The sequence below is a fragment of the Haematobia irritans genome, chromosome 4, assembly GCF_050003625.1.
Source record: "Haematobia irritans isolate KBUSLIRL chromosome 4, ASM5000362v1, whole genome shotgun sequence".
Classification (NCBI taxonomy): Eukaryota; Metazoa; Arthropoda; class Insecta; order Diptera; family Muscidae; genus Haematobia; species Haematobia irritans.
Window position 1 is genome coordinate 224,667,673 of NC_134400.1, and position 25,509 is coordinate 224,693,181.

General features: G+C 34.3%; 2 protein-coding genes and 1 long non-coding RNA gene across 4 annotated transcripts in view; 2 read left to right on the forward strand and 1 right to left on the reverse strand.

The window, feature by feature from the left end:
* LOC142236853 (uncharacterized) overlaps positions 1-15,307 on the forward strand; it is a 59,349-nt gene extending 44,042 nt beyond the window's left edge. The window contains exons 1-6 of one of the 2 annotated variants that reach the window (XM_075308135.1): positions 1,471-2,362; positions 9,486-9,807; positions 9,877-11,135; positions 11,200-13,456; positions 14,339-14,608; positions 14,680-15,307. In XM_075308135.1, coding sequence (XP_075164250.1) covers positions 2,331-2,362; positions 9,486-9,807; positions 9,877-11,135; positions 11,200-13,456; positions 14,339-14,608; positions 14,680-14,886 — 4,347 coding nt within the window. In that variant the 5' untranslated portion in view covers positions 1,471-2,330 and the 3' untranslated portion in view covers positions 14,887-15,307. Of the gene's footprint in view, positions 1-1,470; positions 2,363-9,485; positions 9,808-9,876; positions 11,136-11,199; positions 13,457-14,338; positions 14,609-14,679 lie in introns of those variants that run through there. The other variant, XM_075308134.1, reaches the window with a different exon arrangement.
* Positions 15,308-17,381: 2,074 nt separating this feature from the next.
* Positions 17,382-24,164, reverse strand: SMSr (Sphingomyelin synthase related). The gene is made up of 4 exons (XM_075304001.1): positions 23,146-24,164; positions 19,469-19,814; positions 19,238-19,395; positions 17,382-19,161 (listed from the first exon to the last, which is right to left on the reverse strand). The coding sequence occupies exons 1-4, from the start codon at positions 23,780-23,782 to the stop codon at positions 18,434-18,436; spliced, it is 1,869 nt and encodes a 622-aa protein (XP_075160116.1). The 5' UTR covers positions 23,783-24,164; the 3' UTR covers positions 17,382-18,433.
* Positions 18,682-20,719, forward strand: LOC142233176 (uncharacterized). The gene is made up of 2 exons (XR_012721343.1): positions 18,682-18,820; positions 18,872-20,719. It is a non-coding gene; the product is annotated as an uncharacterized LOC142233176 (long non-coding RNA).
* Positions 24,165-25,509: the final 1,345 nt, after the last annotated feature.

Below are 25,509 nucleotides of genomic sequence, written 5' to 3' on the forward strand. Positions count from 1 at the left end.
CCTGATACATCGGGCTGCCACATAACCTAACCTAACCTAACCTCACGTTTAGTTCATACAATTTTTGAGACATACTTAAAAAAAGTAAGATTTCATTAAGCTGTGGAAAATTTCGATACAAATAATAAAATTTAACTACAAGCAAATAATTTTTTTTCAATAAAAAAAGTTAAATTCAGTGTTAGTTTAACTACGGAAATTTTTTTTCTGTGTATTAGCAACAACTTTTCTAACTAAATCTCATTTTTATGCTTCAAATCTATTGGAAAATTTGTTGAAAGCAAGGCCATTTTGTTTAATATTGAAGATGGGATTCACTATCAAATTGATATGGCGTTACCTATGAAAAATGCTCATCCTTGTGTTTGTTGGGATGTCTACTGACAAAAATAAAGTTGGGCAAAAAAAATGTGTCACAAAAGGTGAGTTCTATGTTCGGTTCTTCCACAAAAAAAAAAAAAAACTCTAAATTAGAATAGCAAATATTGTTTTTATTGGAAAAATATGTAAACCGACTTATTCTTGATTAATTCTCATCAATGTGATTCAAATCGCATTCATAATATGCAGATTTGTTTTTGCTCATAACAATAATTTGATCCTATCAATTTGAGAAGTCTTAACGAAATTTTTTGGGCACATTCAAACTTTATTTTCATAATTTTTCTTATACACAAAACACTACATCTCCTTGTTTAACTAGAAATTAATATAAGAACTTCAGAATATAGATGAATTTATTTTGTAAGTTCAAAGGGAATTTACTACAAAACTCAGTGTTAATTTTTGAATTGAGCTTTAAAATATTTTGAAAGCCATATTCTGACAGCAATCGTTGGATAAAATCGCACTTTTGCTCATATTTAATAGAAAATAAAAATGGTTAAAAACCGCTAAAAGCGTAATGAAAAAAAGCTTAAAGATAGATGCATTTTTTTTCGCTAAACGGCTTAAAACCGTGGAAATAAGGTGATTGTTGGGTGGGGAAATAGAAAAAATTTAACATTATCGTTGTACCACCCTTTACTTCTTGTTATACAGAGTTCGAAATTATTATTCTCTAGGCCATTATTCACCCAGTGTTGTGCTCGTCGATCTTTGCTTGCCTGTTGGAATCGCGAGATGTGTGGGTTGAGTGCGAGTGTGTGTGTGTAAAATTTGCGATTTAGTAGTTTTTCTTTTCACTTGATAGGCAATTTGATATCTGGACACACACATCATGTGAGCAAACCATAAATCGTGTTCAACTATAACATTGCGAATAAAAACAACCCAGGCGGCAAACACAGTCCCACGGAACGTCGAGCAAAGATTGATTGAAGTGTTGGACTCGAATGGCAATATGGTTAGAGAGCTGCGGTATCGGAGAGGCCAGTGTGTAAAGCTCTTATATGTTGGGTTGATAGTCTACTACTGCTGTGGTCGCTGTCGCCACAATGCCCGCACGATTTCAGATTTAATGTTCGTATTCCAGTGGCGATTGCAGGCATTTCAGTCATCGACCAACTCGCGCCTAGAAACCATGCAAGTGATAAATGCTCGGATCTCTTCGCAGCCGATAAACAAGTTGACGGACGACTCTCGTATTCGAAATGTGAAAAACGATTTAATCGTGTCATAATCATCACAACTTATTAAACTATATCAATTGGTCATACAATTTATGTGAGCGCCAAGTCGCCAACGTACATTTGATTGCCGTCGACGCCAAACGTCAGAGTACAAACGACGACACACAGCTGATATCGCTGGTTAGTTTGTTTGATTTATCATCAATCGTACATACTTCAGCTGGCTTTAATTGTTTGCGGTGCCTTGAACTTCAAAATTTCGCTGCCTCGTTTTATCGCAAGTGCAAAGTTGTGGCGAATATTTTGATTTTTCGTTGTTGTTTTTTATTTGTCTCTGTGTCTTTTCTTGGGGGTCCAAAGTCATAACTTATTGAATTGAAAGGGCATTCATTTGGCAATCAACCCATAAAATCACAGAACTGGGGCATTGGCAGGCATATATCTAGACCCCTCTATTGCACATTGAAGAACCTTATCAGTTGGTTGTTGTGTGTATGTAATGTGTACATAGTACACATAATGAACCCAAGTTGGTAGATACAATATTGTTGGAGGAGTTTTTGGTGTCTTCAAAAGATTGCCGGCAAAACAGATACAACTCCAATAACACCAAAATTATCTTGACTCAAAGCAAATACATGGGTGTATGTGAGTGCGTGAGCATTGGAAAATAATACACCAACGGAAATTATTCAAATCGATATAAAAGTCAAAGCAGTGCTGTGACTTATATTGCCGCCACTAGACTACTAAAGACGCATGAAGGCGCCACTTTTCCTGAAAACTAAAAAGTAAGTTATAAAAATTAATAGTATATAGTATGTGTGTGGGCCAACAAGCGGTCAATTATGCTTTGTTTTGTTAAGTACTTGATTTAAATGTAATTGATGGTGGCTACTTTGGTCTCAATTTTTGAAGTGTTTTCTCTGACAATGCCTTCTGGCTTAAAAGTCAAAGTGTCAAAAAGGTCTTTTGCATTGATGTGTAGGTATTAAAGGCCGGCGTTATGGAACTTAGGTCCCCATCCCGCTCCATAAATTTTTTAACATTTGTTTATCTCTACAATGGAATTCTTTATTTCAAAACAAACATTATGCCATGTATATTCAAATATCAATTTCAACATATTGAAAACCTACAATAATAATAATTAATACGTTTATCATTCTTGCTTAAGCCTAACAATTTCAGAACAGACGTTCTGCTACACATTTTAAGGCTGTTTTGATGTCAAGTCGCACATACAAAACAACTTTAGTTGCTCAGTTCTATTATCATCAGCAAGTTGTAAATATAAAATTGTTCTCGCATATTTTTATTTTAGTTCATATCGTGGCAACTGCGTAAGGTGCCAGATGTTTCACGCATACAATGGATAATCATCATATGACAAGTAAACATCACAAAAATGGGTAAACATTTACATTGCTCAGTGAATTCATCTCGTTCAAACATTGTGACTGAATTACAAATAGTAGAACAAAAAACACTTTATCTCTTGGAAAAAGGCATGTACAAATAATTAGTAAAAATACGCACAATGGAAAACCACATGTGGATGTACGTATAAACCAAACCCTAATCGATCGTGTTAGATATATACCAGGTATACCGGTATGAAATGAGAGTTTTTTCATGTGGCACCCATTTTCCACACTTTTGGATCTTTCCCATAGCTTTTAAACGGTCGAAATTGTTTGTTGTGCAACATTTCATATTGCTGCCATTTGCTTTTGACTCAAAGTGTCATCTCCATACAATTCGGCGTCTTCATACGTTTTTGGCGGTCATTATTTCTGAAACGTTGAAACCATCTTTTGCATGTTGCTTCTGATAGAGCATGATCACCATATGCCCGGCTATCCGTCCGTCTGTGGAAATCAAGCTAACTTCCGAACGAAACAACTTGGCACAAGTCGTTATTATTGATGTAGGTCGGATGGTATTGCAAATGGACCACGTTTACGTATAGCCCCCATATAAACCGATTCCAGATTTGGCTTTCGGAGGCTCTAAGAGGAGCAATATTTCATCAGATCTGGTTGAAATTTGGTACGCGGTGTTAGTAAAAATTGTATATAGCCCCCCTATAAACCTATCTACAGATTTGACCTCCGATGCCTTTGGAGACGCAAATTTCATCCGATTGGGCTGAAATTTGGTACGTTGTGTTAATATTTATATGGTCGCTAACAACCATGCTAAAAGTGGTCCATATCGGTCCATAATTATATATAGCGCCCAGATAAACTGATCCCCAGATTTTACTTCTTCCTGGATAAGCAAATATCTTTTGATCTTGCTAAAATTTGGTACTAATCACACAAAATTGGACCATATAGGTTCATAATTTTATATAGCCCCCATATAAATCGCAAAAATGCATACCGGTACATCTGACCGGTATGATAGCAAAAACTCAAAAAAAAAAAATAAGGGCTCGTTCACGAGACATTTGTATCTTGACACTCACTTCATATCGGTATACATGTCAGAAATAATGTCCTCTCTAGTCATGCGCCAATTTCGGATCGGAGTGAATATTTGGACTTTGTGGTCATATAAATGCATATCATGCTATGCATATAACAAAACTAAATATGAGCCGATTTGAACTGAAATAAGCATACTTAATTCATTTCAATATCTGGGTAAAATGTTAGGTACGTCAGAGTTGTCTATATATGTTCATATCAAATGGGATACATATACATATATGAGAGCTAGAACTAAAGAAATAATTTCTATGAAATTTATTTTATGTATATTACTAAAAAAACCTAATTATTATCGAAAAGATTGCTTGATTTTATGACATTTTTAAAAACTCAACACTAGAAGAAAATTTTCTTCATAATTATGAATTTTCATTACAATTAAATGTGTACTCTTATCTGCAATATATAATTGTAGTAAAATTGTAAATATGTTTATTAAATTCAAAATTTTTATCAGTGTAAATATTTGTCTAAACTCAGCTTCTATTCTTGTTCTCAAATTCAGGTTATTTTATTCTGAATTGAAAAATTTCAAATGAGAAACTTGTGATCTCCAATGAAACACTGTGAACCCGATGACTTTTTGCCAGTTATCCGTGACTTTTTGTTTATTGTGTTAATTTCGAACTTTTTGCAAGTTCTATATATACATGATGACCATACAATTAGCACTTATTAATCTCTAAACTGTATAATAGAGTATTGGCACAGGGATCTTACACACCCGAAAATTTTGCATGTGAACATCTAAAAACTTTCTTAATCTTCATGTAAAGCAAAATCAATGATTCTGCAAAATTGTTTTTTCTAGTTTACTGCTTTGTAGTAGTATCTTCTTTATTGAATAAATAAGAAGATTTAATAATATAGAAAATTGTTCTAACGGTTGATCTGCAATTTAAATTCATGGAATGTTAATAATATCATTCATCAAAAATTTATTACCTATATTTACTGGATAGATAAGCGACCACAGTTAATTTATCTTCTCTTTTTTAACAACCTCTGCCGGATTTCAGACAAAAGTAAATCCGATTTTAATAATTTTAATTTATTAGCTAATGTATTTCATATAACAGTATTTCATAAAACATTAAGTTTATGAGCAATTGCATTTCAATACAAAAAAATCTTCGGAATTCAGTTGATAAAATTATTGTTAACAACAAATAATTAGATGGATATTCATACCACAAACGGATAATAAAGGCATGTGCATACTATTTCACTACTCACCGCTATAAAAATGATTAATAGATCATAATTTAATAGCTCTAGACTATCGTAAATTTATAGGTACTCCTCAAATACTTTGCAACACAAAGCTTTACGTGGTTGGTGTCCGTGACCGAGAAATCGTTTTCGCAAGAGCTCTTTATTTATTTTTTATGAATGTCCAATCGGTGTGAGTGAAAGCACTGTATACACATCATTTAGAGATAAGATCTATATTTAGAAAGCACGTGAGTGGCATTACTCACGTCAAAGACAAAACAACACAAAAAACATGGTCAAAGAAAAGAATGATTGAAAACATTTTGCATGAATGAACTATACCGTCAGTGTGCCTTTCGTATTGACGCTTCTTTGCCAGAAACATAATAGAGGCGAAGAATCGGAATATTGACAAAAATGAGTGGTGATATATGCTAAACAGATGGTGGCGTTGCCCATTGGTGACATTATTGATTCGACGTGTCGCAGAAAATAACAATTGTCGTAATCGCCACAAACAAAGAATTTGCAATGATAGCAAAATACGAAATTGTTGCATGGACAATAAATTCATTATCTTCTGTTTGGTTATCATTAAGAGTAAGAGCAACCACTTATAATTCCAAATGACGTAGTGTTTGTACTTGAAAAAATATTTTTTATGTATTGTCCATCTTATTGTTCTCGAATGTAAAGTTTATTTTTTCCATTGATGCGCTCGGTCCTATTATTGAGTGTGTGTGTGTGTGTGTGTGTGTGTGAGGGGGGATATTTTGCCATAACAAAATGAAATATTCGGCATTTGAGTGAAATGTATTTTGCTACATCTTTGGAAGATGAAGTTATGGAAATTAAGCTTCGACTTTAATCCTGCAAAAATAGAGAAAAAATATTTCAAGTATTTTATCTATTCCTTTATCCTTCCAATAATGATTCAGATGGTTCTGATTTTTTTTTTCATTATTTTTCATCATCATTTGCATGCTGAAAATCAGCACGAAATGACATCGCTCTCTGCTTTACGTTAGAGCACCCGAATCAATCTACGGCAATCGCAAATCAGTAGCTTATTTTATAGCAATTTTTACATTCAAAAATTCTGCATTAAATGATTTTGCGTTTACTGGCTTACATTAGTACAGTCTATACATGTCAAAAAGGTGCTCGATTTAGCAGGATTTATCGTAAGTGTACAATCTTGAGTTGTATATTTTATAGCATTGTTGGTATGAGGAACAGCACTACGTTTCATGCATTTATGCTGCATGTATTGGTTGCAATAACGTAAACGAATTTATTGTCACCTACACATACAGTGTGGAAGCACTGCTTTATTGTACCCCAAGAAGCGTAACTAAACTATTACAGCTGAATTTTTTTTTGCTGGGATTGTTGGTAAATCGAAGAGGAAGTTGTTACCTAATTTTGCGCAGGCTTACCTACTATACTCATACGTGGTAATAGGAGTTTTTGCTGCGTACAGATCAAGTGTTGTATCAACACACGTACAAGGAAAGTTGTCTTTTTTACTCGTAAGATGTTGCTTATGACATAAATTGGAAATCTGTACTAAACAGCTACATTTTCACTAGTTATGTTAACAGTCCTTATAGAATTCCAAAAAAGTAGTTTGGATCCCCAATTTGTGATCCGGAAGTAGTGCAAACTTGGATCATATCCAATGAATTTTACATGGACTTGTCATAGGACAGAAGTACTCCATTTTTGGATTCTTTGCATTGCTTTAGAAGTTGTGCCTTGGAAGTTCATTTGGATGAAGAAATTTAAAAAAACTAAAAAAAAATTTTTGTTTTCAATTTCACTTTTTAATTTTATTAGTATTTTTTTACACTTATTTTCTTATTATCTAATTTTTACTAATTGAAAAACTTGTTCGCTTCCACCAGAGGTTGAACCTGGGTCTGGTGGCACCATAACAGAACGCTTTAGCACACTCAACCACAAACGCCATTGAACACGATGCATCAAAACGTCTATTCAAATGTTTGTGACATGAACCTAATATGACACCACGGCATTACATTCTAACTACATCCTGAGATGTTCTGGTTCAAATCTCACCAGCGGAAAATTTTTTATTAAATATTTTTATTGTTGTTCTTGATATCAGCTTAAAACCATGCATTGACTAAACTACAAGTGTAGCTTAACCAACAGAGGAAAAGTATGCTTGTCAAATTTATTTGGGCAAAACCCTATAGACTGCAAGATGGATGGATGTACAGCTGTTTCGGAATTACCACATTCCTCATCAGCATCCTCTTGCAGCAAAACTATCAACCAAGTATCACAATAAATATTTTTCTAAAAAATTATTTTTTTTATGTTATATGTACATTGATTTTATTTTGTTTTTGACATATATTTTTGCATAAATATATTTTTTCCATTAAAAATCAACAAACAATTAAAAATTATCGTAATTTGCAAAATCTTCTCAAAAGAACTTCCATGGAAGTGAAAAAGTCAAACGGCACAGGTTCAAATCCCAGGGGAGACGATTTTTTTTATTATTTTTTTACTTTTTTTTTCCTTTCTATTCTTTTTTGCGCTTTAAAAGAACTTTTTATGGACTTCTCCAAGAGGAACTGGAAAAAACTTGATGGGGGGTTCTGGGATGCGCTTTAAAAGAAATGTTTGTGGGACAACTTCCAATTTTTATACCCTTCACCACTACTGTGGTACAGGGTATAATAAGTTTGTGCATTTGTATGTAACGCCAAGAAATAGTGGTCATAGACCCATCTTTTAGTATACCGATCGGCTTAGAATTAAATTCTGAGTCGATTTAGCGATGTCCGTCTGTCTGTCTGTCCGTCCGTCTGTCTGTATATGTAATTTTGATTGAATCGGTTCAGATTTAGATATAGCTTCCATATATATTTTTCGCCCGATATGGAGTTATATGGCCCCAGAAGCCAGAGTTTTGGCCCAATTTGGTTGAAATTTTTTGTGCCAAATTTGATTAAAATCGGTTCAGATTTAGATATTGCTCCCATATATATGTTTTTCTGATTTCGACAAAAATGGTCAAAATACCAACATTTTCCTTGTTAAATCGCCACTGCTTAGTCGAAAAGTTGTAAAAATGACTCTAATTTTCCTAAACTTCTAATACATATATATATCGAGCGATAAATCATAAATAAACTTTTTCGGAGTTTCCTTAAAATTGCTTCAGATTTAAACGTTTCCCATATTTTGTTACTAACATTGTGTTCCACCCTAGTGCATTAGCCGACTTAAATTTTGAGTCTATAGATTTTGTAGAAGTCTATCAAATTCTGTCGAGATCGAGTGATATTTAAATGTATGTATTTGGGACAAACATTTTTATATAGCCCCCAACACATTTGACGGATGTGATATGGTATCGAAAATTTAGATCTACGAAGTGGTGCAGGGTATAATATAGTCGGCCCCGCCCGACTTTAGACTTTCCTTACTTGTTTTTGATTATTTTTCATCATCATTTTCATGCGAAAATCAGCACGAAATGACTTATCGCTCTCTGCTTTACGTTAGTGCACCCGAATCAATCTACGGCAATCGCAAATCAGTAGCTTATTTTATAGCAATTTTTACATTCAAAAATTCTGCATTAAATGATTTTGCGTTTACTGGCTTACATTAGTACGGTCTATACATGTCAAAAAGGTGCTCGATTTAGCAGGATTTATCGTAAGTGTACAATCTTGAGTTGTATATTTTATAGCATTGTTGGTATGAGGAACAGCACTACGTTTCATGCATTTATGCTGCATGTATTGGTTGCAATAACGTAAACGAATTTATTGTCACCTACACATACAGTGTGGAAGCACTGCTTTATTGTATCCCAAGAAGCGTAACTAAACTATTACAGCTGAATTTTTTTTTGCTGGGATTGTTGGTAAATCGAAGAGGAAGTTGTTACGCTGGAGAAGATATCATCTAGAAGTATTTACATCATATTCCCTTTTCATGAACGCCCATGTTTCGACTTTTTCGTTAAAAGACGATTAGTCGATTTTGGTCAACATCAAAGTTAAAAGCCCACAGACGAGAGGCTTCGACATTTTTTTTTTTTTTTTGAACGGTCGAACTTTCAGATGTATGCGTTTGTTAGCATTAAGGAGCTTTATTACATCATTGCCTATTTTATTTTATATTAACATTATATCTTTTTGCTATTTTCCAGTCAGTTTCCATTTGATGGAAGTCAAGTACGCATATTGGTCTATAGGGAGTGTGATACACGTGGCAGGCGTTTGCTGTTTGATTCAAATGCCTTGGAAAAAGTGTATCTGAAAGAAAAAAATGGCAATAATTCATCGAAACAAAATGTGGTCAAGTCTACATTGTCATCGTTTACGGTACAACAGCAGAATTCGTCCAATAATTTGAATAACAATCATAAGGAATCACTGTTAGCTGATAAATTACGGAATTCATCTACTACTGCGAATAAAGGACATTCTAATGGAGGATTTATTGATGTTTGTGATGAGTATGGTTACAAAGTAAGTAATGCAATGGTAAACTCTCAAACGAAAATATTTCGAGTAACTTTCTTCTTTTTTATTTGTTAGCACAATAGGCCGAATACCACTGATATTACCAGTATTGGAGAAATGGTATTTGGCGCCCTGGCCATGTCATTTAGAGGTACGTCGTTAAAAGTGCATTGGCTAGAGCCCCCATCAAGACTGCTATGTTCGCAAGTTTTTCTGACACCTGTCAGGCAGACCAATGGTCATTCTCCATATTCCACACTATCTACAAATAGCCTTGCTACCCCGCGCACCTCAATATGTAGTGAACATGGTTCAATAGATGGCTTATCAATGGGTTCCTTCTCTCTGCCCTTTTCTGTAGGCATTGGACGAAGACAAAGTCTAACACATAGTGATCTCAGTACATCCGTTTCGTCACCCCTTGATGTACCCTCCATAGACCAGCAATCGATTTTGACTAGCAGTGAAAGTGCAGCAGACAGTGGCCATCGGTTTTCCTCAACCCACAGTACTGGTAATGATTCTGGTTATTCGGCAATGAGTCGTGGAGGTGGGCATTCATCATGTGATCAATGGTCAGCGTCTTATCAATATTCAACTCGTAGCAGTTTAGGATCTGTGATATCTGAGCAATCGGAACGCGTACGTAAAAGTAGCATCGATTCGAATTTTTACCCCAGCAGCAATTTAGGGAGTGTAAATGGCATGAGACTCTCCAGTGATGGTAGCCTACAAAGAAGAATATCCCGAAATATTGTGACGTCATTTGAAAATGAAAATTCCATGAACGACCTAATTGGCTTCGTCACGGACAACTACACCAATGTTATGTTGAACCAAACCGGTTGCGGCGCTGGTGGTAGTGAAGGACTTAATTTAGGAGTAAATTACCGTAGGACTAGCTATGCCGCTAACGAATCTCGTAGTAATCCAGAAATGGGTCGACGGCGGGAAGTTTCCAGCAATATGAAGTCAATATCGAGAAGAGCTAAGCTTGGTCTAGCAGTGTGCATTACTATGAGTGAATCATTTGAGGAAGAAATGGAATTATTTTGCAGTGAGCACATAGCGCTCTTCGAGAGCATGTTGAGCCGTTTAAGAGCAAGCACCGAAAGGGCATACATTCATCACAACCAGTTTTTGCAAATTATGTTTCAAATATGGCAGGATACTCAGCAGTGGTTTCTTGATTTATTCACGGCGCCACGTATTAAGTGTCCCGTATGGTTGAGTATAACAACGAGTGGTAGCAAGTACTCAAAAAATGTGGCCGAACGTTTCATAAAGGAATTGTGTTGGTTGCTTTCTTTTGCCGATACCAAAGATACAAATTTGTAAGTACTGTGCACCACAATCCATTGTGTGGACTTGGGAACTAATAATGGTTTCTTCTTTCAGTTTCATAAGTACCATGTTGACTGCCATACTGACTCATCACTTAGGTTGGGTGCCCACCGTCTCACCATTTAGTTCGTCATCATCCACTGCAGCAATTGAACAACGAGCAAAATTGCTTCAAGTGTCGCATAAGCATCCGTATAATGCTTTGTGGGCCCAAATGGGTGATTTGTTCGGGGCTATTGGAATACCGCCCAAGATTGCACGGACTGTTATATATGGAACGGAGAAGTTGTCCATAGAAAGATTATTGAATGTCCTTACCTATTTCATTAGATGTGGCGAAGTGCGTAGGTCTTCCAAAAAAGAGGACTTTTGCAAGGAAACCGTCAATGATATTGTGGCACAAACTAAAAATGAAACTTTCAAAAAGTCTACCCTCCTCGGAAAATGTCTTCGTAGTGGAGAATCAATGGGTTTGTTGGCGCAAGGGAGTGGAGGGAAAACGTTAAGTAGAACTCAGACTTGCAAGCAAAATCTTAGTGGCTTACAAGACGGCATTGATTTTGGAATTTATGAAAAAGATGAGGAGTATGGAGAAGACGACGACGAGGCTATTCGCACATATAAAAAGAACGAAATTCCCACAGTGTTAGCATTTAGAGATTCCCGATTTGTTCAGCAAGAATTGCGAATTGGTAATTATCTCATGGACACTGGAATAGAGAAAAACTCTTTGCCTCAATATCAGCAGGCAAAACAAAAAGCCAGTAATAGTAAAAGTGATGGGAGAATTCGTCTTACTTTAACCACACCTGATAATGTAGAATTAATTGTCGAGGATCCCACATTGGCTGTGGATGAAGATTGCGTAATGGAAGCCATAGAAATCGAACCCATACCCAACACTAGCAGTGCAAAAGAAACTTCGTTAGTTTATAATAATCAGGGAAAGCCAAAGAAACCATTCTTTTGGAGTATGACTGCTGGTGATGTTAAAGAAGGTCTAAGTCTAACCGAAGTAAACAAAATCCAGAAACCCTTACAAGAATCTGTCGACCAAAAACAGAAGCCTGGGGAAGAACAACTGAGCGGAGAAAAAGCGAAAACTACGCATTTGTCATTATCAGATCTGATAACCCAGAACAGCATGGGGAAAAGTGATTGTCCCATGACATGGGGCATTGAACCAGTTAAAGAAAACGTCAGCTTGGAAGAACAAATACATTTTGATTTTTGCCAAAAATTGATTGAACGGGAGCACGGTATTTGTCGCACCAAAGATGATGGCAAGGGCGTGCTATTTGTTTTGGGTGACAATGAACCACTGGTGAACATTAAGAAGAGTACAGAAGATTTGAGCACGAATGCATTAACAACACCAACTGATGGTCAAACAACGGCCCAATCAGAAGAGTTTTTGTGTCCTTTGCACCAACAACTGTACAATCATCCTACGTCTGACAAGTCGACTACAGGCACCGGAAGTAGCATCTTAAATCCTAACCCGCACCAGCAATTGAAAAAGCATTCTGGAGTTAAATTTAACTTTGAACAGTATCCCCAGATTGTGACAAACTACATGAAAAGCAAAAATCTCCTCATGACCAACTACGACTTACTAATGGACAAATGTTCAAAATTGGAAACTCAAAATAGCCCACAAACAGCAACCTATAGTACTACAGCGTCGACAGCTGAAAATCAAATAACAAATGGAACATTCCCACAAACACACACCACAACCACCAGCACCCCCTCCACTTCTTGTTTAGTATGCAAAGGTCTCCTAAACGCATATCAGACGCCATCCAATGCTACTGAGTTAGAATTTGAAATAGATGAAGTTCATGGATTTCTCAATAAACGTGGAACTTCGCCAACATTACTTGGAAAAACTACTGCAACTGCATCTACATCGACAACAGCAACAACGTTAACCTCGGTCAGTTCGCAGGCATCTGTGCAAACATTAATATCGGCGAGTGATCAACAAACAGTGGAAATAAGTGCAAATAATGACGAAAGTGAAGATATTGTTGATGCAGCTACAACGCGAACTGCAGATGGTTACAAGAAAGCAACCTTCAACGCGAACCATAGAAAGTGTTCGTCACAACGTGGTTCTGTGTCATCAGTCGCTGCAAAATGTGCGGCAGTCAATGAAGCTATGCATCTGTTACACTTGCCTATACCCCCTATTAAGGAGTTTCCGCAGGATGATGAACTAACGGGCGATATGAAGTTACCCGTTGGCTTCATTCCTTCATTGTTCTTGAATGTTAATGACCATTATATACCGGATATGGTATTGCAGGTGAGCTTATTAGACATATGTTTGGTGTCAAATCGTTATCTAATTAAAAAAAAAAACATGTATCTATTCTTTATTTTCTCTTTTATAATTTATTATTGCTAGTTTTTTTTACAAATTTTTATTTAGTTATTTTTGGTAAAATTTTTATATTTTTAAAGTTACTTTTGTAGTTTTTTTTGTAAAACCACAATTTTTTTAAAGGCCTAAAGGCTTGGTTATTTTATATAATAAATAGAGTTCGATTAGATTTTCGATGCTATGAGGGAATATGTTGTCATTAACTAAAGTGTATACACAACACCCATACAAATTCCATCAGGCAGAAAGGGAATCTATTATTGTGAGTCAAGAAAATTATCGTGACTCAGAGTGAAAATGTTCGTGGGCTAAGGGATTTCTAAAAATCCTCCGCACATATTGTTTTCGAGAATCACTGACTTGTCACTCGATACTTACGAGATATGAATATTTCACGAACCGCTACAATTTTGTGTCATATAGTACGTACACCGTTATTGAGCCGACTGATATTCAATTGAAAAGTAAGAAAGTTTTGTTTTTTTCATGTTAGATAAATCGACTATTTATGTCATGGTCAAGATCCACTAAGACTTTCATAAAGGTCGGTACTATATTCGATTTTCGCAGCAAACTTTCGAAATATATGTGAAAAGATATAAACGAAGACCTTTACATTTTGTTTAATATTATGGAAACATAGAATCACATTGTTCAAAGCATTGACTGAAATAAATGCATACTTAAAGGAATGGCTAACAAACCGAGTATAATATGGTGCAATCTGTTAAATTAACACTTATATTGCTTGTTAGGCATATGCACAAATATGTTTTTCTTATTATTTCTCATTTCTCTTTTTAGGGTACGTATGCCTCTCCTTCCAAATGGGAAATAAATCTGCGAGAAGATCTGGCGCTGGCCGCTCATTCCGCTTCTTTAATATCACTGCCCGCCGAAAACATTGCCATTATTGCTGATATGGAAAAATGGGATGTAAAACTCATTTCATCACAAACCCAACATTTCCCATACGCCGGCGGACAAAGTGCTCCAGTGGGCATGTCTCAATTGGTCTCATCAATGCTTGAAACTGTTCAAATCATGAATAGTGCCGGTATATCTGCTTATGAGGTACATTACTAAATTACTATTATAAACGTGTGAACTTTGTTGTATGTAAATAATTCTCTATTTTGTTACAGTGTCTATCTTTTATGGAATCAAAACTGCAGGAAATATATCTGCATTCGGAAACATTAGCGGCATTTCTATTGGAAACTGACTTTTGTTCTTTGAGTGCTGTAACTACAGCTCTAAATCTCTCTGAAAACGATGTGCCCTTATTGCTTTCCATTGCATCAATTCATACACCACAAATCAGTAAAAAATGTGGCATTAGCTTTAGATGACAAGGACCGTTGTTTAAATAAAACTATGTAAAATAATCGAACATTGTATTACATCCATCAAATCACAATCATCGACTTTATACATCCAATGTATATATTTAAATCATTCTCATTATTTATTTTAGAATTTAAATTGTAATATTACTTTTAATAGTTGTAAGATAATTTTTAGTTCTACATACCCCAGCTAGAGTAGTGATCGACCATTTTTGTACATACTTTATGTAAAACGTCCGTTTGACGACTACTCCATGCAAAGCAAAATAAAATCTGAAGTATTTATTTTAGATATTTAAGCATAGATTACAATTAGCATTATCCGAAGAAACAAAGGAATTTAATTGAAACCAACTACATCTTTAAGCAATATTTATTAACTTTTTTAGAAGCAATAACAAACATGAAATATTGGATTATTTAATTAGTGGTTGTTTCATTTTTAAACTAATTGTCGACGATCACATTGATTACGAAGCATATGCGCACTCTGGCAAATTATTTCGAATTTGTGCCGGAGACAAACTCATCATTTTTTGCTGTTGTCGTCAACGCTTTTTAACGCCCGACGTTTTCGGCTCGGTGTTTATTTGGTAATTATGAACAGAGGCGACGAATACGATTAGATTACTTGAAAAAATCAAACTTTATTTCTATGAAAAGCTGTTTGGGACGTGTGATCCCATGAGAGGTAATAAACTAATGGTGTTTTTTTTTCTTGTGAAATATGGCCATTTTTTCACATTTTGCCCGGAATACGACATTTTTTGGTTGTTTCGTAAAAAAGAAAAAAGGTTTCGAATTCTGTTGTAAAATTTATGCCACGACTGTGCTGCGATTGCACTAAAAAGTAGAGTAGCATCTTGCAATTACCCTGCCAGCATTTCAAAGTTCCATTTCATCCTCATCGCTACCACAGACTTGTAAGTGACACTGCACAATCGCCAAATGTGAGGGGGGAAGCGTATGAAACGTACATGAAAGTATTTTGCCATCACTATTGTTACAAGAGCCATTTTATATTTTGTGAAATACCAAGCGCAACTAGATTCTTATAATTTATTTGAATAAAATCGATAATGAAGTGCTGAAAACATAGTTATTTCGCTTAAAATTTTACAAGGTATATTGGTGAAAAATTGTTTACTTTCCAAATGGAATAAAGTGATTGTTTTTCAGATATTTTACAGACACGCTGCCCCTGCCAACATTTTTTGAATTTGACGGCACTACTGAGAATCCCCACCACGTCGAAAACAATTGACGGCACTACTGAGAATCCCCACCACGTCGACAATTTTTTCGATTGGTAAACCATTTTTCACTTGTTTTTTACATCGTTTTCGCCATATAGGAATAGTAAATATATTAGTTTTAGTTCGAATTGTTGGTAATTGGTAGAAAATTTACATATAATGAACATATTTTGAATATTTAGGGCTAATACAACACCAATAAACTTTAAACAAAAATTGGTCATAGTCGAGTTCGGGAGCGAGCATCCTAGCTTGGCAAAGAACCATATATAAAGTGCACATGCTAGATCGATATCCAAGAGATTGTGATCAACCAATTACCGTACCATTCCGTGACAACATAACGCTTCTGGACCTCCTTGTAAGAATAGTGAATGATGAAGGCTTCCGCTGGCAAAAAGTTTTAAGACGGCAGACAATTGCAAAGCGATAGAATGTCACCAAAAATTATTTAGCATTTGAACGCCTCCTTCGTCAGCCGAAATCGTCCATTGAGCCTCCAAAGGTGACTTTCTAACAGTGCGCACCATTTCAAAACCATGTACTTACACCCATAACAATGTGCACTTGTATTCCTTATTTGTCGCCGAATTATTTTATATTCATCTCATCCTCCAATTAGGAAGGAATTCAGAGGAATGTAAAAAGAGATATGGGTCCATAAGATATAATGCAATACAATTTACTTTTTACTTTGAAATCTTCAAAAACGTGTGTATTTCTACATTCGATTTTGTGCCGCTAACTTAATTTTGTCATTTAATTTTGTTCTGCTTCGTGTTATGCTGTTGGCGGCAATGCTAGAAAAATTGCATCAAATTTCGATCGAATGCCGTGATCAAAACTTTTAATCGTATCGACAATTTTTCCGATACGATTATGAATTGGATATCGAATGCCGTGATTAGCCCTCACCTTCTACAACAACAAGAAGAATATTTATATCTCAAAATATCGACAAAAAAATCGAATAGTCAACATTCAATTGAAAAGGGGATGATATAATTTTTTTATGCGGACAACTCATAAAATAGTCAAAAGCAGATTTGTTAATTTTAAAGATGGTGAAAAGGCAATGTGATTAGAAATTGGAAATCTGGAGTTTTTTAATTTTTAACTCAGGGAAATAACTGGAAATTTCTAAAGTATAAACTGAACGGGGTTGTGCTGTAAAAAAAGTGGGCCGGTGCTATTTAAGCATATTGTTCCCAATTGTAATAAAATTAATATCAAAATCATGTATTTATTTGGAATAAATAAAACTCATTTGTTCGTTTTTTATTCACTTCCAGAGCAAAAATAATTCATGTACACATTTTCTTATAATTTAAAGTAAAATTAATCATAGTCTAATAACAACGTTGGTAATAATACATCCAAATATACAATTTATGTATGTATTATCAATTTGTTAGCAAAGAATTAGATTCAACAATTTTCAATTATTATTTTCACTACATAGTTTTACCAAGGGGAAGATATAAACAACTTAGTACATCGTTTCATAGAGCTAAATATGATAATACTTTAATCGAAAAGAAATGGGATTCGTTTTAGAAACGGTACAAGAGGAAACTGGTACAGTATTTCAAATTTATTTTATATGATTCACTGTTGCTGTTTATTTATGTGCGTGACAAAACCAAAACGACGATACCGCTCGTGGTACCAGTACCGTTCGTAACTAAAACCTTTTACTGAGAAAATCTCTACATATACATAAGGTTGAATTTAATTTTAAACATATTATAAAACATCAGTCATAATATTTGATACTCATTAAAGTTAGCCGCTAGGGCTTCTCTCAAACATCCATTCGTTCTATTTATGGAATGATATAAAACATTTTCTACGATTTAACCTAAAGGAGTTTAAAAATTATATATACACACAATATCAATTCAATTCAAAAGAATAAGTATAATGCCATAAAATGGAGTTTTATTCGAATAAATCCAATTGATGTTCTGTGTTTCATAAAATGTGTTCCAATTTAAAACAAAAAAATGAAGAACAATTCTTATTTCCTAGATAATTCAATTACAAAATAAAACTTTGAAATAAATTTTTTTGTTAATTGATATCAATCTCAGTAATTAGTTCCAAAATTCTTGTATTCATATTAAAAAGGTGTTCGGAAATCGGCATCGGGTTTTATACTCTAGCTACTAATAATAGGCAGTTCAAAACTGTTGAAGAGAGCAACAGAAAAGTGGTGAGTAAAAAATATTGTCAGACAGCTACGCTACATTATTCTATTTGCGCGTCTCTCTGTATGTACATTTAATTATCGTTTAGGATAATTTTGTGGTTTTATTCTCAACATGCCTATTGTTATTTGTTAGCAATAATAGATTTTCAGTATTTTGATTTTGGGTCTTTGAGAATACAACATCTGTAGTATTTGTATCAATCCCACCTTCTGTCAAAGTAACTGTAGCACGTAACGATGATGACGATATATTCTTTTGCGTTTCCATTTTTCTATTCATTGCTATACTATTGTTAGCATCTTCATCATTATTTCGGCCGAATTCCGATTGTTTTGTTGAGGTTGTGGTTGTCAATGTAGTAGATGTGGAAGCATTACGTTGTTTCTTGCTTGCTGATAAAAGTCCCCGTGGCACAAATAGTACGTTCTTCGACGATATGCTGAGATTTGGCGCCTCTACCCACAAACGGTAGGTTGTTAACATTATAGTATCCTTGAGCTCAATTAACAAACGTAGCAGATTGTCCATTATTTCTGATATTGTATCGAATTCATTTGGTATTATACCGTCGACGGAACTTTCAAAATAACTAAACATGGGGAACCATATGCGAGTACGATTTGAATCACGTTGCATCAATGCTTGATTGTTCGCCAAGGTGTGATAATACAGAAATAAACGCGAGGTTATATAAAATGCCACAAAAACATCGATTGAATAATGTTCATGTGCCGCCAAGATGAAGAATATCCCAAACATATTCAGCAGCCAACTTAATGTATGTAAAAAGTATAGATTACGTGGAGTATCTATATGGAGGAAATAGAAGAAGAAATCTGTTATGTAATACAATTACATTTGTTTGAAAAACCTAATTGTACTTACATTCCGTTATGAAGAAATTCAACAAAGTCAGGGCAACGGTATGACCACTAAACATGTAATCTCCGCATGTGCGAACTCCTTGTATAGACATACCCAAACCACTCCATATAGTGTACGCCCTCGATATGCGTAAATATAAACTTTCGGTTAATGTTAAACTGGAATTTACAACATAAAAAATAACCTATAAAAACAGAGAATTTATTGAATTTCAAAATATGTTTCACTCACGATGTATCATCTATAGCATAATCATTTTGATTGCATTGCAAATGGGTACCCGGAACACTCAATGATGTTATCAACATTGTTACACATCGTAAAAGGAATACTGTTCCAGCCAATGCAAAAAATCTTCTTAAAATCACCATGCGACTTTTGTGAAAAATACAAACGCATGCCCAGATAGTAAATAGAAGAGTCCCAGTAATTTCACACATATGGAAGGCCCAAGGTATATGAGGTACATTATCGAGAAATATGTCAGGAAGTGGAGGATAACGTTTCATATCAGGCACCCTTTCATGGACGATAACCATAACAAATGACGTAATCCATGTTACTAGAAATGAATAACCTGTAAAGACGAATACATTTTGTTCATATATTACTATAAATAATTAAAAATTTAGAAATTAAACATTATGTTGTATAATATGCTATGTACAATGAAGACAATACATTATAGTCTTAAGAATTTTTTGTTAATAGTTGATTGTATCAATTGCCGAAAGAAAACAGACTCTATAAATATAATTGCAATTATAATTACAATTAATTGAAAATTTTGAATACAATAATTAATAACAACTATTTATATATTTGAAATTACATATAACTCAATTTTGAAGGTGCAATTTTTTAGTAGAAATTTGTTGTACTTATATACACACAAATAAATGAGCAGAAGATTGTTGATATACAGTGATGTTCGAAACATTTGAAAAAACCGTAATCATAATGAAAATATTAAGACCAAGACTTTCATGCGAAGAAATGTTCAAAATAATACTAAGTGTATTTGTAAAAAATACTAATTGTCCCATATATTAAATACCAATTTAAGTTTTTTTGTAAATGATATATGTTTTACGCCCATTTTCATGAAGCTCCGTTAGTACTCCGTTAACTAACGAATTTTTAAACCGTATTATGGACATAGCTGCCATCTAGCGTATATACTCCATATGGCAGTTAGGATCTTAACTGTCAAAAAATTTTCAGTAAAAGTTAACCGGAGAGAAGATATTTGGAATTTACTTTCTGTTAACTGCCAGTTAAAGTCTAACGGAGCTACATGAAAATGGCCGTTAATGATATATGTTTTAGGATTTTAATTTTAACTTTTTTAGTTTTGTTTTAGTAAAAAGGTTAAGTTTTTATTTGGAATACTTGAGCCCTATTGATTGATTGAATTCTATAAACATGTTGTCCAGAAGGGCGTTGGTTGATTAAATAAATAAATGTTAGTAGTTCATGATATAGCGATGCCTTTTGATGATTTTTGCGCATTGGCTAGATGAAATGGTCAATAATATCCTTTGGTTCAGGTTCACATAGAGATCATCGGCTTTTTACTTGTTTTACCAATTTTTAGTTTTACAATATTCAAAAAGGTTCGCTATGAGATTTAGGTCAAGCGACTGGGTAGACAAATCAAGCCTACGCAATTCTTCATCGGAAATGCATTGCTTAACCACATTACATCTATGCTTGGAGTCATTATAGCGCTGAAACTCCAAGCAAATGGCATTTCCAGAATGCGTATGGCAATATCAAATCGGAAAAAATGGTTTTGCGGTCCTGCGACAAAAATGGTTTGCTCTGTACTTGGACGATGTAAATGACTTCATTGGTGGTGGATAATACGTGGATAACTTAAATATTCGAAATTTACTTTCCTGCGAGCTCTTAAATATGGAGGTAAACGTGGATAAGCCCAAAATCAGGATTTTCACATATAAAAGATTAAAACAATTACAAGATGATTATAAGGGGTGAAATAAGGGTAAATAAGGATAAATACATATTTTTACAAATTTTTTTTATTACATATTTTTATTTATTTATGAGTTCTCAATTTGCGAATTGTATTTTTATTACATTTAAGTTTTCTCTTCATGTGCCTTACGCTTTGCAAAATTCAGTAGTATATTCTAAGTAGAGTGAATAATTTTATATTTTTCTCTAGCCGTATGCAAACGTTTTTTTCTGTTAAGGTGGGTATTAAGTTCGAGTTTAGCCGCTAAAATCGCTATTTTTTCACGATTACTTTTCTTAATTAATCCACTTTAAGGAATACAAAATTTGTGAAAATTTGCTTTGGGCTATTCCCCATCAAGTTATAATAAAATTTGCAACAAAACTTGTATAATTGTATGACTTTTTTTACTGATTTAGTTTTCACTTTAGCGATTTTAGCGGCTAAACTCGAACTTAATACCCACCTTTATTCAGTATTATGAGATGTAATATAGTTTTATTTTGCCTGTTTCGGCTTTTTAAATTACGTTGTTGAATAAATAAATAAAAATAACTAATAATAAGCCATAGAAAGAGTAACATACATAGCATAAAATTAAAACTAAGATACTTTGATAAGTTAAGTAAAAATTGTCATTTAGAAACTAGAAGGTGATATAGTATATAAATAATTAGTAAACGTCTAAAGTTCTTCTGCTATAAAGGTACCTAAGTGATTTGGAATAAATAAATTATTTTATGATTTGTTGTTATAACGCTCAAACTCGATACCATAGGTTTTTTGAGTTCTAAACAATTTTCACACAATGTCTATATATAGTTGATTTCGAGGTGCTCAAGCATCAAGAGCTTCCAAATATTTGTTGAGCTTATTCATTCGGCCTACCAGTTAGGTTTTTTTTACAGTTAACATAAATTTGTACACACCTTTTCATAATTTAACAATCCATTTCTGAGAATGCACATTAACATTATGCTGACCTATCTTTATATCTTTTATTTATAATGTCCAGCGGGATAACGACCAAAAAAATAGAGGTGGGTTGAAAATCCTGATATTTTATATTTTCCTAAAAAAATAGAAGTGGGTTGAAAATCCTGATATTTTATATTTTCCTAAAAAAACATTTCAATGAGGTATCAATTAGGTACAAATCGTTGATATTCCATTAGAAAAATAAACACGGGTGATATGCATTAATTTTTATTTGAAACCCCTTTTGCAGTTTGTTGCTGAGTAACGAAAATTAATTTGCTTTGCATTATCATTTATGTATTGCAATTGATGAAACAAAGAATTATTTTATAGTACCTACACAACAAATTGATTGCACAAAGGCACAACTCATGTACACGGTCATTTCGCTCAATACAATTGACTTACTGGATTTTTTATTCTTTGAAAATGTAGGATTACATAAACAAATGTATTAGAATTTGAAGTAATTGGAAGCCAGCGCTAATATATATGTAAATTGTTCGATATATTGTACCAAAATAGTTTCTATTTATAAATATTCAAATGTTTTATTTCGTAATTGATTCTTCCATTGTTGTATTGTAAGTACATCCAAATATTTTATCGTCATTTTATATATAAATGCAAATAGCCTTTATCAAAAAATTCATTTATTATGTATTCTGACGCACTTATATGTTCGTCATTCATCATTGTCTCTATTTAAAATTCTGAGATTTAAAAATATTTTGTTTTTACCATTAAGTCTGGTGTATGTAGCAATTTAAAGTAAACAAAGCGTCATACTAACGTCAAGTATGTTCACCGCTAAACAGATAACTTTGCGTCCATTGAGGTATGAGGGCTAAAAAAGGATGTTTTTAGCCCCTCAAAAACATAATGCAAATAATTTCCCATCTTTAATTTTTGACTGAATGTATAGAAAATGTATATTTTTTCATCTTACCTAAGCTAATAGCCGTTTTGAAAAATTCTGGAGGTATGTTCGCAGAACATTTATCCGATACTGAAGAGACTTCTGGTGCACAACTTTCGCAATCATTGTACGAGTCCAATAAAACTCCGCAGGGAATGTTATAATTTCTTCCATTACAATTATGGTGGTATATACCACAACTTCCAAGCATGTATGGTGGAGCCGTACTGCCTGAAGTATTCCTAACATGACTGTGATGATGTGGTGAACCTTCAGTACGTGGAATATTATTTCTTGTGTTCAATGGCTTTGTAGAATTCATATGACTGCCTCCACTGTTGTGTAGCTGGGAAATGGATGGCGTTGGTGAACTATTCGGAATACTCTGTAATTTATAGATGGCATGCCATAATTTCTTAAGCTCTCCAAATTTTAAATTGTAATTGAGACGATAACGAAAATCTCTCACATCCTCTTCAGTAAGGCATAAAAGCACCTGTCCATCTATTTGCTCCAATAGCAGACATTTCACAATATCAGGGGTTTGTTTATTTTTCTTTGCCCATTCAACCACCTGATTGACCTCCCATTCCAACACAATGTCTCTGTTTATATAGTCCTCCTGATTTAAGGAGGCTTCCTTATTGATTTCGTCGTCCGGAAACATTTTTTCAACACATAATTAGATCGCCGATAATTTGTATATCACTAATCAATGGACCTATGACAGTGACTAATATGGAAGTTAATTTTTCTATTTACCGATATGCGAGCAATTATGTTGCATGCATGACTCTCTTCCTATTGGTGAAATTTTTCTTCACAAATTTTTAAATGAGGTCACAAATATTCATGTCATCAATTATGTTTCCAAATTATTCCAATCATTTATTTTCATAAAAAGTTTTACTCTGACAATTTCGACTTTCGTATTTTGTTTCCCCGTATTATGTATTTCTTCGTTATATGTAATATGTATGTAATGTAACTGCAATCGCAATAAGATTTTATTTATATTTATTTACTTTCTTTGTACCCTTGTCAGTGTTGCCAGTACTTTTGTGACTCTTGCCCATATTGAGACGTTTTCGTTACCAGAAATGCCCATTTTTAAAATTCCTCACAATAATAATGTGTAACGATATCATTCTAACACAGACGTTTTGTACGAATAAATGTATAGGGCCAACTGTGAATTAGTAAAAGGTTCCAAATGTCTGGAAATACCTCATTAAATCCCGAACTGAAAAATTTATATTGAATTCTCGAAAGGAAATCCCTAGTTTGGGGGCAAATCCCCAATACTGCCCTAATCAATACTGTCCAAATTTCCGGCTTTGCCAAACGTCTAAATATACGTTACGTATCTACGTTACGAAAGAAATGGGTGTATAATCTGTCAAAATTTTTTTTTGGAAAAGCGCTCCAAATCTTAATTAACGGTGTGGCAGCCCCGAACTTTCCGACTTCTGAAAAAGAACGAGATGGCAACCCTTCAGCTGACAGACGAAGAAGAAAACAATTAACAATTTGGCTGATACGTCCCCGGTCTGACACATAGATGGCGTCGCTAGTATTAAATGCATATTATTTTTATAAAGTACCAACCTTCAAATGATTCGTGTCAAAATTTGACGTCTGTAAGTCAATTAGTTTGTGAGATAGAGCGTCTTTTGTGAAGCAACTTTTGTTATTGTGAAAAAAAGGAATTTCGTGTTTTGATAAAATACTGTTTTCTGAAGGGAAAAAATACGGTGAAAGCAAAAACTTGGCTTGATAATGAGTTTCCAGACTCTGCCCTAGGGAAATCAACAATAATTGATTGGTATGCAAAATTCAAGCGTGGTGAAATGAGCACGGAGGACGGTGAACGCAGTGGACGCACGAAAGGGGTGGTTACCGACGAAAACATCAAAAAAAATCCACAAAATGATTTTGAATGACCGTAAAATTAAGTTGATCGAGATAGCAGAGGCCTTAAAGATATCAAAGGAACGTGTTGGTCATATCATTCATCAATATTTGGATATGCGGAAGCACTGTGCAAAATGGGTGCCGCGCGAGCTCTCATTTGACCAAAAACAACGTGTTGATGATTCTGAGCGGTGTTTGCAGCTGTTAACTCGAGTTTTTCCGTCGATATGTGACAATGGATGAAACATGGCTTCATCACTACACTCCTGAGTCCGATCGACAGTCGGCTGAGTGGACAGCGACCGGTGAACCGTCTCCGAAGCGTGGAGAGACTCAAAAGTCCGCTTGCAAAGTAACAACCTCTTTTTTTGGGATCCGCATGGAATAATTTTTATCGATTATCTTGAGAAGGGAAAACCCATCAGCAGTGACTATTATATGGCGTTATTGGAGCGTTTGAAGGCCGAAATCGTGGCAAAA

Bases quoted from the DNA above. Each gene is read 5' to 3' on its own strand.
- SMSr (XM_075304001.1), bottom strand. From the start codon at position 23,782: ATGTTTCCGGACGACGAAATCAATAAGGAAGCCTCCTTAAATCAGGAG. The intron at 19,815-23,145 runs GTAAGATGAAAA...TCGTCTTTACAG, and splicing joins CAAAACGGCTATTAGCTTAG to GTTATTCATTTCTAGTAACA. The intron at 19,162-19,237 runs GTAAGTACAATT...TCCTCCATATAG, and splicing joins GAATTTCTTCATAACGGAAT to ATACTCCACGTAATCTATAC.